Here is a 15,034-nt window from a genome sequence, read left to right as displayed (position 1 = left end):
TTTGTGTTTATCTCGTTAATGTGCAAATGAGCATTTTTATGTCAATGGCTCCATCAATCCAGGCTGTGCAGATTTTTCAGCTTTAACAACATCAGATTTTAAGTCACTGTATGTGATTCATGGTGTTTGTTTCTTCAACACACACAGAGTCTAGAAACCTTTTCTCTTGGTTTTTATCATCTTGTGAAAAAGCGCAAAGTACATAATGTGCGCGTGGTTAAAGAAGGTCATTTTCTATACCTAAGCAAACCCCACTAATGCAGATGGCAATCCTTTAAATGCAGCGAAGTAACAAAAACGGGCATGTCCAAATGAGTCACGGCTTTTTAGAAACATACGTACATTAACATTCTGTTCTATTCAATTGACATAAATCGCTCCAGCATTGGGTTTTTATGTTTATTGCAGGTTGGGATGACCTCAGAGGTCAGTATGCGTCAGCAAAAGTTGCGTCGGTTTAAAAGCGGTGTGGGCAACTGTATCAAAAGTGCATGACACTTTTGTTCTTGCAGAAGCATGTAACATTCAGAAGATCTCGGATGCTCTTGAGATATTGAATGACAAAGACTGCAATATTGTTAAAAATGACAAAAGGCCAAGCACCAGCAACTTTAGATATTCATTGAACATCATCATAGACCCTTTTTATAGACAAACATAATTATACGTTTTTCTGAAAGTATGTTTAACTTCTCAGCAAACCATTTAAGTTTTAGGCAAGTACAAGTTAACACCTTTGAGAAAAGTTGTGAATGTTTTAGAATAAGAGGTTGGATTGCGTTTGTATTTTGTATAGTTTACTTACAGTACACGAGCTGAATTATAATAGGAAAACATGGAAGATAAAACGAATGCTTCAGTGAGTGTGTCGCCCACGTCTGCCAGTTGACAAGTTGAGCCAGTGTCAAACTGAAAACCCATTATAGTTCACCTGTTCATTTCTGGCAAGTTGAATATTTTACTTCGTAATGATGCTGCCCCTCTGTCTATACAGTTGGTAAACGATCTCAAAAATCTCGAAAAAACAGCCCGAGGATCAGATTTGTGAGATTTGTGTTTTGGTGGATCCGGGGAGAGTTTGCGTGCTTCATGTACACAGGTTTGAGTGGAAGACTTTCAGAGGAATCTGGGTCATTTAGATCTCCGAGACAGTTGTTGACATACAATCTGAGTAGCATAGATGTGGCAGAGAATTGTTTAAAACAAATATTGGTTTTGTTAATTGGTCTTATTTGCTAAAGCACACACCGTCTGGCAAAGGTATTTCCACAGCCTTAAGTCAAAATTTGTTGAAAACATTAGAAAACAGAATGTTCATTAAAATCTGAATAGGCTTGTTTAAACATGCTTAGCAGCTGGACTTAAGTCTTCTCTATTTATGAAGAGCTTTACGTTGGTATTATTAATCGATGTAAACAGCAATATATTGTTTGTTTCAGACTCTTTATACCGATAGAGACCCGGTTGCTTTTACAGTGTACACTCTTGAAAATAAAGGTGCTTTTACAGCGATGCCATAGAAGAACCATCTCTTTCTTACCTTTTCATAATCTGAAGAACATTTTTCGCCACAAAGCAAAAACCTTTTGTGAGACAGAAAGGTTCTTTGGATGTTAAAGGTTCTTTATTGAACAATTTAGACAAATAAAGTTCTTCTATGTCATCGACGAACCTTTTGAAGCACCTTTATTTTTAAGAGTGTAGTGTCCGAAAATAATCCTGAAAGTGGAGTGTACTCTTATCTCTGGTCAAGTGTTGACATAAGTAGCTGCTTACATTTGTCAGTCTTCTCCTGCCTATTGCCGCCTCTTGTTGTTGAGGGACATTTAGTTCAGTTCAACACTCGTTCTCACAGTAAACCCTGAGGCTAATGTTGGATGCATTTGCTTGTTTCTCTGTAGTCCCAAAAACAAAGTCAATATGTTTGGGCGCAGAAATTCAGTTTGTCCGATTGTACAGAGCCATGCCAATTGAATAAGGGAATATAGTTTGTGATTTTCTTCACTAAAGATTTTCTCAGCGGTTCATCATTATGAAGTATTGTATTGAACGGGAAAAAATGTGAGATTGCTAAAAAAGTGTGCATGCAAAAATGGCTTGCAGGCTCAGAAATAATATGGATAAACTTCTATTGCTTTTATTTTTTTTATTCAATACATGTGCCACAGTTCTGCCAAATTCATGCAGGTGATGGCCTGTAAATATAAGTTTTAAATTTAATATAGTCATTCTGAGGTACACGCTTGATGAGGTCAGTTTTTGGTGACAATGATGTGGCACTTCGTCATAGATCCAACGTCACACCTTAACGTAATCCATTCTAGGCTTTTTATTTTGCTTGCATCTGCAAAGGCACTAATGTTTGTCATTTATTGGCTTTCGCAAATTACTTTTTGGATAAGCCACTTCTCCATATGGAGTGATTACTTTGTTATTGGAGAGAGAGAGGAGGGAATGGTACCCTTTATTTTCATCTATCTTCTGAACTATACGTCTGGTTTTCTCCAAGCTCAATCTTAGGGACAAATAACATCACTGCTTCAGTGCTTCTGCAATGGAATGCTACTGAAAGGAGCTCTTGTTTGACCTTTCACTTGGACACCCATAAACCCGTTTTGTAATCTTGGCTGTCTGCTGTCACAGTAACACCTGTGACAAAAAAGTCTGTTTGATATCCGGATGATTTCTGGGAAATTAGGGTAAATCCATTTGATGGGATTTTATGTTGCAGCACTGAAGCATGTCATTACAAACGGAAATAGATTCTGACACATTCATACACAGCTTCCGTATAACATCTGAGCATGAAATCACATTTTGTACAAAGGAGATTGATAAACAAAGTCAATTCCCCAAACATCCACTAGTTTATTTTTAAACGACAACGGTGCAAAATACAAATACAAAACATGTAGTAAAACACCAAGAAGGACTGTTGAAACACTGATGTCACCGATTTACTGAGACATGCATTGTATATTTTTCCCTCACAACAGCTGTACATTTTCACTTTGTGTTCATGCAACACAACTGATGATAAATAAAATATACTACTTTGATTAAAAACGCTATGTCAAAAGCAATGTTTACTTTAAAGTAACCTAGTAAAACTACACAGATCACTAAGCTATTTACAGCATCAAATAATATTTACATGGACAGTTTGCCAAAAGTAAAAAAACTTTTCTGTGGAACACAAAAGAAGATATTTTAAGAAACATCCAACTGGTTCTGTGTACTGTACATATAATCAAAGTCAATGAGGACCAGTTTGGTTACCAATGTTCTTCAAAATATCTTCTTTTGTTATCTGTTAAAGAAAAAAAGTCATACAGGTTTGAAATGAGTGTGAATAAATGTTAAACGAATCTTAATTTTGGGGTGAACTATCCCAGTTTTCAACATCCAAAATACATTTTCTTCTCATTAAATGTTTTTACAGCTCACTGTGCTGCTCATTTACAGCTTTTTGGGCACTTCGTATAATGTAGATACACGATGTAGATACACCAGAAAAGCATAAAAATGTTAATAAATCAGGCATAATCTATCTATCTATTTTAGTAAATAGAAATCATTTATTCATCCATATATTTCTAAAAGTGTAGGAACTTGTCTGGAAAACCATGTCTTTTGGTGTGACACCAGATCCTGTTTTTAAATCGTGCAAATCCACAAACAACATTAATTGGCTCAAAAGACCCCATTCAAGATCATGTTATTGTTGAAGCCCCTGTGAAGCACATGACGTGTGTACATGGTACGTTTTTGTCTCAAACTTGTTCAAATATTTCACTTTTTTGAGTTAAGTTTTGTTGTCCTTTGGTGTGACGCCCCGAAGTTATATTTTTTTATTGAAAAACTATATGATCATGGAAGATTATGCAAATAATTCTTGCTGACGGCTGTTGACAGTTTAGTTAGAAACAGCAAGGTCGCTAGCTGAGACAAAAGACTGAAACTTACTTTGGTGTGACAGATATTGTCCACCGGTGTGACAACTGTACTGTCACACAAGAGGACAAGAAGCATTTTAAACAATTTAATAATAATTGTTTAACTCATTTATTATTCATTTTTGATAATTTGCTGTGTTCTCAAATTTAATAGTTACATTAATGACCATTTTTCATTTTGACCAAAATGATTCCTTATAGAAAGAGCAGCGTTATACTTTATCAAATTAATTCACATCTTAATGAATATAGTTTGAGTAACAATTAGCTGTGCTGTGTAGTAGGGAGACAAGTTTCAGTAACATTGACTGACATAGAATAGTTCCTACAATGTTTCTACATTTTCTGGGGGAAACAATTTGCAATCTTTTCTTCCTTTTTACCTTCGATTGTAATGTTTGTCTATGAATTTATTCATTTATATCTATTCATTTTAAAAACATTGTCAAAATTAAATTAAATAAAAATACCATTTAATGCAATAACTACCATTTCTGTCCTTTAGTGTGACACACATACAAGAGCCAAAAATTATTTTTTTATCTCATAATGTCTTAAAGGACAGTTCTGATATTGCAGTAGGGGAGTTGTAGTCTAATTTTTAGCAGTTTTGAAAAAATGACAGCAAATTTCGTCTCATATTTATTGAAAAAAAAACAAGTCATGAGGATAAAATAATGTAATTTCACAATTTCGTACTAAATAAATAACACTTCATGAAAATAAGAATCTAATGATGAATATAGATCACTCTTATGATATTTGTATATTTTAATAAGTATATATTTTTTCTTAATTCTTGCCATGTCACACCATAGGACATTTTGGTAAAAATGCTAAAAAAAAAAAAAAACAGTGAAAGAGTTGACTAATTTAGTGACACCTCTGAAACTTCAGACTTCACCTTACATAAATACTGTATGTGTATTTTTTTTCAGAAATGGTGTTTTACAAAAAACATTTTTTACTGCATATTCGTCAATACCCATATACTGCACACCAGATGCTGACTGCACTGCCTGAACAAACATTTAATGACTTGCAAAATGTCAGAATGAACAGTCAGTTGTAAAGAAACGGATCAGATTTGTGTTATCGCGATTCAGTTCAAGCCTCAACCGATTTGAATCGTTGCTCATTACAACCGATTTTCAACCGGCTCACGGTGAATCGTTACATCCCTAGTCAATACCCATATACTGTACACCAGATGCTGACTGCACTGCCTGAACAAACATTTAATGACTTGCAAAATGTCAGAATGAACAGTCAGTTGTAAAGAAACGGATCAGATTTGTGTGCGTTGTGAACAATGCCCATATACTGTAGCTAAAAGACACTTCAGTAGGACTATAGTTACTCAGAGGCACACTTTAACTGAAACAATTGACACTATGAATTAATGTAAAGTCCTCCTACTTCATAACATACCAGTAAGCATTTAAGCACTAGCCAAGGTGTCGTTACTAACTAGTGAGGACTCTTTAAACGACAACCTCTTTCTTCCAGGCAGGAGCTCTTCGGCAGCTCCGCGGACGTCATCTTGTTCTGTGGTGAAGTGATCTGGGCTTTCACCATTGGAGCTCTCCTTTATGACACTGTAAGTGAGGGCCACGCTGTACGTGGGGGGCTTCTCAGAGTGCTGTGACCCACAATGGCACAGTTTTTGAAAGGCGGCGCGGAACTTCTGGGACATGGCGTTGTAGATGATAGGGTTGATGGCGCTGTTCATGTAGATGCAGAGACGGCAGAAGAGAAGGAACCAGGTGTCCAGGTAGGCCTCCTTGAGGAAGGAGTTGACCACCACCAGAGTCCGTTAGGGCATCCATAGGACAGCGAAGAGGATCACCACCACTACCAGCATCTTTGTCACCTGCACCATATAGACAGTTGTTACTTTTTTTATTGATTGTGATATGTTACCAATCCACTCTCTGGTTTTTCACAATTACTTAATCAATGATTTAATGATTTAAGTCTTGTAATATAGTGCATGAGCCATATGGGCTACTTTTCCAAATGCATTATGATGCTTTTAAGAACTTGACAGCTGCTGGCCACCATCCACTTTCATTATTTGCATGTTTTCTCAACAGAAGAGTGAAGGTCGTAGTAGTATACAGCTGGAAAAATGCACACATTGAATACGTGTTTGAATTGATCTTAAGACAAAAATATTTTTAATACATAGAAAGAAGCAACTTTTTCAATCTTGAACCTTAACAGAATCAATAATCCTTATTTGTTTTCTCACAATTATTAACAAACAAACGATCTTTAACAGACAAATGTGTAGTCCAGGCGCAGTCGCTCCGAGTTTATCAGATAGACTCTGGTTTCACAGCGCATTTTAACTTTAATATGCTCGAGGCAATAAAATATCACAAACATTTCAAATAGAAACAACGCAGAAATAGTTATTACTTGTTGACTAATTCCGGCTGGTTAAGAAACCCAGAGCATGCCACGAGCGCTCCATGTGCGTAATTACGCACGGTCATGTTCAAGCTAATAAAAACGTACTAAAAAAAATGCACTTTACCTGCCTCCGAGAAGCTGCAGTTGTGCTGCTGGAGGAACTCCTGGAGTTCACGGATTTATTGCCCACGGACGACTCCTTCCTCCAATTCCTTCTACTTTCCTTGGGATCCGTCGGGAGTGGGTTGAGAAAGAGAATTCTCGCAATCAAACCGTATAGAACAGTTGCCAGCAAAAGCGGGAGAACATAAAACACTGCAAAATCTGTGAAGTATATGGGTAAATACAGGTTTCTAGACACTTTGTAGGCGCACGTGGTTAGGATTGCGTTCTCATAAACAACCTCTTTAGTGTCGGAAAGATAAAACCACATAACGCAATAGAGGGACGTGAAAAACCAAACGAGAACAATGATCTTTTTGGCTCTAGAGAGGGTGCACAGAAACTGCGATTTAATCGGGTGACAGATGGCAATGTAGCGTTCAATGGTGAAGGCTGTGATGGAACACGAGGACGCGTTGATGCCCAGGTACTGAAAGTAAGTGATGGAGAGACAGCCGGCGTATCCATACACCCACTGGCCGAACAGACTCTCGGTGATGTTGGGCAGCCCCGCTGCCGTCAGGACCATGAGGTCGGCGACCGCCAGACTCACCAAGTAGCAGTTAGTTGGCGTACGCATGTGCTTGGTTGTTAATACTACCAGAATGACCATGACGTTGCCGACGATTCCAATCCCACAAATAAGCATGACTGATAATATGCTTACGATTTTGTATTCGACACTGTGATCAGTCCATGTCGGAAGAGACTGGTTGTCAAATGGGAATAAAGTGCTGTTCTCCATGATCAACTCGGTTTTTTCACCTCTGTTGCACAAAAAAATACTATTCAGGTGTCCGGTGCGCACGCGAAAATGACATGTTCCAATACCCCGTTGAAATTCCAGAGAAAGAAAATTCCTTTTAAAGATTCTAGAATAGTTTAAATGGTGCAAGCACCACCTGCACGAATGGATATTAAAGTGGCTGCATTTGGTACAAAGCCAAGAAGGTGTCCTTCGCAATTCGTGTGAAATGTAATAATCGTCTCCTTGGCGCGCATAACTGTGGAGAGCTGACTGAGGTTTTGCGCCGCCCTGGGATGAACAGGTCAATAGGGGTGCTCGCTACAGAGCCAATGAGGTGGAGCTCTACCTAGTGGGCGGGGCTTGGGCTACTCTAGCCGCATGCACGCGCATGTATAGTCCATCAGAACTCACGCAATTTGCATCGCACAGTAATAAACGTGTGCAGATAAACTTAAAGACACCATGAAATCTAAAGGGAAAATTCTAAGTGTTTGACACATTGTTGCAGTGATTGTTATAAATGATTTATCCGTGCACACCATTATTTTTTATTCATTTGCACTTGCAAGCTTGAATCAAAAACAGTAAGCTCCCTCTCAACAATAACTCACCACATGATGTAAGCAACAAAAAAAGGGGTAGGACTACTGACTATCCAATGGCCAGACCTTTTTAGCCCTCCCCTCCACAACAGAGTAGGCTAGTTTGATTTGATGCGGCGCCGCAAGATCCGACAGGCGGATGACATCAAAGTGCCGGGAGAGCGATTCGAGAGCAAACTTTTCATGATTTTTCGAATCGCTCTCGCGGAACTTCGATGTCATCCGCCTGTCGGATCTTGCGGCGCCGCATCAAGCCTACTGTAAACTGGCATTTAAACCTGCCTCCATTTTGTTAGCAACGCCCGACTTACAAGAAACCAATCAAAACGGAAGGACAAAATAAAGCCCCGCCCCATTTTTTTCTAATTTCAGAAGCAGTTGCACTCGGTTAAACGTCACGATACGGAAAAGAAGTCAATCGCAACTTCCGTTTCATGGTGACTTTAACATTGAGACATGTATAAAATCTTTCCGTATATCTATCGCTGTCTCGACCTATATGTTAATTCTTTTTCACTCCCTGACATATCATTCGGGAGCAGGTTACCTTTAGCGTTAAAGCGTCATCCCATCCCCTATGCTACTTTTAGCATGTGTGGTGTGTTTAATTTGAATCATAGTTTTTATTTGTTGACTTATTTAAATGTTTGATTAACCTGCACAGATGCATCAGACAGTACTTATTCGAGGACAGGAACCCCTGCTGTCTATCCAGAGATGCTGCATACAATACCACTGTGCCTACTGGTGTTTAACCATTCACACGAGCTCCCGAATGATGTAGCTAATCACATGCAAAATGCAGTTCAACAAGAAGGTATGTGTGTGAATTATACTCCCATTCTGCTTTTGCTTGTTACAATCATTTCTTCCTGGAATTTAAAACAAAAACATATCGATCGTTAAACATTTCCTTGTTTTGTGAAACGTTTGAGAAGTCGGAATCTCAGGAGTTCAAATACTTGTTGTTGTTGTTGTTGTTATAGACTGCGCATTACAGTACAATACACAGTTTAAATCATTGAAAAAATGAATGAACAACTATATAAATATATACCCTAGACTCTTTTAGATTATGTTGTGCTTTTGAGCAAGGCATTTCAGCACAAAACCTCTTCCTAGGCAATGCACTAGAAACATTGCTGTTGTAAACAAGACGATTGCGCTAATTTATTCTTTTTACATTTAGATTTTATCATCATCAAGTGCGGTCTAAACTGCTGACCATCACCACATTTTCACTACTGCTATTGCACTTCAACAGTTATCAGACGGGATGGTATTATTAAACATTTAAAAACCTGTAAAAACACAGCATCCGGACAGCCTCCATTGCCAGCTGCACCAACACCATCCGCAGCATCAGCAGCAACACCTCCAAAAAGAGCACGTGTCCGGCAACAAATCAGGGTGACTTGCACACATTGTGGATTTCAGATAAATCAAAGGAACTTGCTGGTTCATATTAACAGAAGACACCGGCAAAGGGTAACTGAAATTACAGCAAAACAACACCTATAATGTCAATGCATTGATGCCAAAAATGGCATCTGCATTCATTCTAAAAACATGAATGTGTTTGGAGTTTATACTAACACAAATGAATGTCTGTGTTCTTATGAAAACCAGCTTGTTTTATCCTGTATTTATTTTTAAATGAACTAGCTACTAGCATTTTTTACAGGTGTGAGGAGAGATGGAACAATACTTCTGTGACTTCATGAACTGAACTGTGTCATGCATTATGAGATGTATGGCAGATCTGTTTGAGATCATATTCTTTCAGCCAGCTATGATTTCCAGTATTGTATTTCTGGAGCGCTACTGTAAAAATGAACGTGGATACAACTTCCGGTGAAGCGGCAGAAATAGTGTATTGCACCTTGTATAACTGATTCTGATGACAGAAAAGGAGACTGTGATCGATATTTTGAATTGCAATACTGTTGGTTTCATGTGGGAATCTATTAAAAAATAATTCTGAAACTGATAAGCAACACCTGTTCGTGGCTGCGCTTACAACCAGGTGAAGCTTATTTCACTTCGTAAAAAAAGAGCGCTTCACACACAGATCCTCCTGTCAGGGACTGTACAGTTTTTAAAAGACGAACTTCAAAATGTGGAGCGCTCATCTCAAGCAAATAGATAACGAGCATTAAACATCACTTAGACTGAATGTGCTCATAGTTGAAAAAGAGATTTCAATTAGATTCATGTATTCATCAACACACTTTATGGTCTTCAATAAAAACGCTAGACAGTAAACTGGATTTACAAGGATTTTTTACTCTCTCTATGTGTTTTCAAAAATCTGTTGGAATATATCACATCACGTGGACTACATTGCTCATCTGATATGCTTGATACCTATATAGTAGGCATTTCTTCCACTTATCGTCTTACAAACAAAACGCAGAGAGAATGTTTTCCAATGTAAAAGGGCAGCTTCTGCACATGATCTTTAGTATAATGTTTATCAGATGGCCAGCTGACGACACAGCAGCTTTATGATATGTGCACAAGGCCTGTGTTACGCTTGCAGTTCGCTTTTAAATACAAAGAATAGTTATTTACCACATCTTTAAATAGCACACAATCGACATCATGCAAGGAAAATTGAAAACCCTTCATAATTTTCAAATTGCTCATTGGTTTACTGTCACAACAACTGAATCAATAAAGTTGCTAAATATCCGCCGTCAACTATTAAAATCAACATCTCATTCCTCTATAAAGTAGTGGACAGAACGCTAATGTAGTTTATAAGTGCTGTCAGTGTGTAAGTTCACATACGGCAGAAATGCCTTTGTTTACATTGAACCGGAAGTTTCTCCCATCTTTCGGCGTAGGAAACTTGTGGATACTTATAATTCAGTCACAGTAAAACCACGCCACTGGCTCTAACATAAGAAGGGGTAGTTCTCTTTTAAACCCTTTTAAACAGTTTTATTGCAATATGATCAACTGTCTTTATTTGGATTTGAATGCCCATATTGTTATTTAATCTAGATATTTTTGTTTTGTTGTATTTCTTTAGAAAATTGGCAAATTACATTTCTCCAGGCCATTGGATCATGTCTGTACTGTCAGATTTTGAGGTACAGCTTTGACCTCTTTAATATCTGTAGTGGAGAGTTATGAAAGAATACAGTACACAGTTTTTCAACAAAACTATGAGCAAACATAAAGGTTTGCCTAAACATTGATTACCAGACTTGACAGCTACATTCTGTATTTATTTGTGCATCACTTCAGTTGGTAGGAATTGATCGTGGGGCATTCATGTTGATGGTAAGTGGTCTTATAGTTGCTGTACACTTGTTGAGTGCTAACCGCAAACATTTCTTAATATAGTTTTGGTTTGTATTTCTGTATGCACTCTGTTATGCTCTCAACGCCATTTGATTTTGCTGTGGTAAGTTTGCATCAATTTATTTGTTTATCAAGAATGACTGCGAAGACCATCGAAAGAATAAAAACAAAATGATTCAGATTTTCAGTTGCTGCCTTTAATCAGTCTGACTTACAACCAGAAAGTGGTGGTGCTGTCAGTTAATTCAGGCATTTCCTCTGACAAGGCTTGATATTGATAGCTATACTTTTGGTTAAAACCTCCATAATGTGCATTTCCAGTATGCATGCAGTATATAAAAATAAAATAATGCACGCCTACACACATTGTAATGTTTGTCGCTTTCCACAGTCAAATCCCACAGCCAGTTGCCCAAGAAAGAAAACTAGCAAAACCAGATGAAACAGAAGTAACTCCACTCTTTATGTATTACTAGACTATTGTTTGTTTATGTACTTACCTTTCTGTTTCCTAAAGGTGTTTATGAGCAGCACTTGATTAATTNTGTGTTACGCTTGCAGTTCGCTTTTAAATACAAAGAATAGTTATTTACCACATCTTTAAATAGCACACAATCGACATCATGCAAGGAAAATTGAAAACCCTTCATAATTTTCAAATTGCTCATTGGTTTACTGTCACAACAACTGAATCAATAAAGTTGCTAAATATCCGCCGTCAACTATTAAAATCAACATCTCATTCCTCTATAAAGTAGTGGACAGAACGCTAATGTAGTTTATAAGTGCTGTCAGTGTGTAAGTTCACATACGGCAGAAATGCCTTTGTTTACATTGAACCGGAAGTTTCTCCCATCTTTCGGCGTAGGAAACTTGTGGATACTTATAATTCAGTCACAGTAAAACCACGCCACTGGCTCTAACATAAGAAGGGGTAGTTCTCTTTTAAACCCTTTTAAACAGTTTTATTGCAATATGATCAACTGTCTTTATTTGGATTTGAATGCCCATATTGTTATTTAATCTAGATATTTTTGTTTTGTTGTATTTCTTTAGAAAATTGGCAAATTACATTTCTCCAGGCCATTGGATCATGTCTGTACTGTCAGATTTTGAGGTACAGCTTTGACCTCTTTAATATCTGTAGTGGAGAGTTATGAAAGAATACAGTACACAGTTTTTCAACAAAACTATGAGCAAACATAAAGGTTTGCCTAAACATTGATTACCAGACTTGACAGCTACATTCTGTATTTATTTGTGCATCACTTCAGTTGGTAGGAATTGATCGTGGGGCATTCATGTTGATGGTAAGTGGTCTTATAGTTGCTGTACACTTGTTGAGTGCTAACCGCAAACATTTCTTAATATAGTTTTGGTTTGTATTTCTGTATGCACTCTGTTATGCTCTCAACGCCATTTGATTTTGCTGTGGTAAGTTTGCATCAATTTATTTGTTTATCAAGAATGACTGCGAAGACCATCGAAAGAATAAAAACAAAATGATTCAGATTTTCAGTTGCTGCCTTTAATCAGTCTGACTTACAACCAGAAAGTGGTGGTGCTGTCAGTTAATTCAGGCATTTCCTCTGACAAGGCTTGATATTGATAGCTATACTTTTGGTTAAAACCTCCATAATGTGCATTTCCAGTATGCATGCAGTATATAAAAATAAAATAATGCACGCCTACACACATTGTAATGTTTGTCGCTTTCCACAGTCAAATCCCACAGCCAGTTGCCCAAGAAAGAAAACTAGCAAAACCAGATGAAACAGAAGTAACTCCACTCTTTATGTATTACTAGACTATTGTTTGTTTATGTACTTACCTTTCTGTTTCCTAAAGGTGTTTATGAGCAGCACTTGATTAATTACATTATTATTGGAATTTCTTACATTGCACAAACGACTCAGCGGTCACAAGAAACATTCGGCTGGCCTGTGAGTGAATGGAGGAGAACCGACACCACTTTGCTGGGAAGATTGAACTGCCCAAGATTTTAAGGATGAAGGAGGAGGATGCCTTGTTGGCTATCACAATGTGAGACTTATTTATTAACACGTTTTATGAAGGTGAAAGGGATGAAGAAATCCTGGCTCCCTTCCTTTTCACTTTTCAGAGACTAGAGCACATGGAATTTTTCTTGCAGGAAATAAGAGATATATCCATGTTTCTTGTTTATAAAAACTGCTTTTTATCACATAATTAGAAGCACCACATTAAGTACATGTTTGCACTTGCTAAGTGTGTCCGTCGGGTTAGACATACTACATGCTCACTTGGGATCTAGAACACTTGGGACAAAAACAGGAAATACGTCATGAAAGTAGTCAAGTGCAAAGACTGCAAGTGGGGGTATTTGGACACAGCCACGGTCTCACCGAGCCCCTTTGTAAACCTAATACGAGTCTAGGAGCGTCAGTAAAGGGCATGCGTAATCCTAAAAAAATATTAGGATATATAAAATATATACTTATTCCCCTTTCATTCTGTCCTGACTCTTTTGCATTATAAAAGCTATTACTGGCTGATAAGTGATATGAGTCACTGCATCTTTCCATTATGAGAAGGTCAGACCTATTTGTGGACTTTATGATATTGTGGGAGGTGATACCTGCGGCCATGAAGACAAAATCTATTATGCCTACTACATAAAACCACAGATCAACAACGTTTCAGTTGGAGCTTTTTGCACTTGGCGATATAGATTTCTAGACCTTTAGACATGTAAACATTGAAAAATCTTGCCATGATTTGTAAAGATTTTTCTGATTTGATATTTGTTTTTAGTTCAGGATAGATCATGCATACATTTTATAAGGAATGTCTGAATTTTCAAAGACTGCGTTGCGTGATAAGGGTTACACTGCCATCTAGTGGACACATTGAAGGACAACACCAATAGTTCCCGTTTAACTTTTTTAGGTTAACATAAGATTATAGAATTCGTATGGTGCCCACAATATATTTGATTCCCTTCATTGTAAGAAAACACTGGGACAACTTCAAAGTATTTCTGTTGAACTCCTCATTTTTTGAATGCTGCCAACCAATTGTCTGACACGGTCAATATATAAGCAACATAAATTATGACACATTTGAGAGTTTATAAGGTCTTATAATCTATTGTTTATGTATGGCAAAACTTTCCTCCAGAAAGAGCAGAGGAAACCTTTCTGCAGTGTTGAAAGATTGCTGTTTGTGATGTATCACCTACCAGCTTTTAATGAAACATCTGAGTGATTATCAAACTAAGAAGCACAAGTTTGTGAATGTGAGAACGAGACAAGCATTTATAATTATATATGAATAATTCATCCTGTAGTTGAATTTTATTTCAGCAAAATTCGAAACACAAAAGACGTTGTTCTGCTCTCCATATTATAATGCCAACAGACCACTTGAAGCTTGGCAGCCAGCATCTCAAAGGAATAAATAAAGATTCTGGCTGAATACTCAAGACTCTCGTTTTCTTAATGACAAGAGCCCAGTTCTGTGACTCACCTTGCATGTATCTCATCCGACAGAGCTCTGATAACATGATGCAGCACACAATGGAGTAAAACTACACATTTTGTGTGTTCTTGTTACTGGCTGTATATAATGGAAACACGGTCATATCAGAAAAAATATATGTGCCGGTAGTTTATGATTAAACTAATTTATTAAATGAAGGCCCAGTTTCACAGACACGGTTTAGCTTAAACCAGGACTATGCCTTAGTTAGATTAAGATATTTATGTCGCTTTTATAAAAATACCTTAGAAGAATACATTACTGGTGTGCATCTGAACACAAAACAATGGCACTGATATATTTTAAGAAATTTCTGG

At 37.4% G+C, this 15,034-nt stretch overlaps 1 protein-coding gene and 1 long non-coding RNA gene across 2 annotated transcripts in view; one reads left to right on the top strand and one right to left on the bottom strand.

Moving 5' to 3' along the window:
- Positions 1 to 8,655, top strand: part of LOC130558502 (uncharacterized) — a 42,283-nt gene extending 33,628 nt beyond the window's left edge. Inside the window, exon 3 of the long non-coding RNA XR_008963432.1 lies at positions 8,551 to 8,655. This is a non-coding gene — a long non-coding RNA (uncharacterized LOC130558502). The remainder of the gene's footprint in view (positions 1 to 8,550) is intronic.
- Positions 5,118 to 8,551, bottom strand: trhra (thyrotropin-releasing hormone receptor a). Its single transcript, XM_057340945.1, is given in 2 exon segments — positions 5,118 to 5,829; positions 6,499 to 8,551. Coding segments are annotated over 2 exon segments (1,215 nt in total). The 5' UTR covers positions 7,282 to 8,551; the 3' UTR covers positions 5,118 to 5,397.
- Positions 8,656 to 15,034: the final 6,379 nt, after the last annotated feature.

The sequence above is a fragment of the Triplophysa rosa genome, linkage group LG8 (genome assembly GCF_024868665.1).
Source record: "Triplophysa rosa linkage group LG8, Trosa_1v2, whole genome shotgun sequence".
In the NCBI taxonomy this organism is placed as follows: domain Eukaryota; kingdom Metazoa; phylum Chordata; class Actinopteri; order Cypriniformes; family Nemacheilidae; genus Triplophysa; species Triplophysa rosa.
This window is presented reverse-complemented; position numbering and strand designations above follow the sequence as displayed.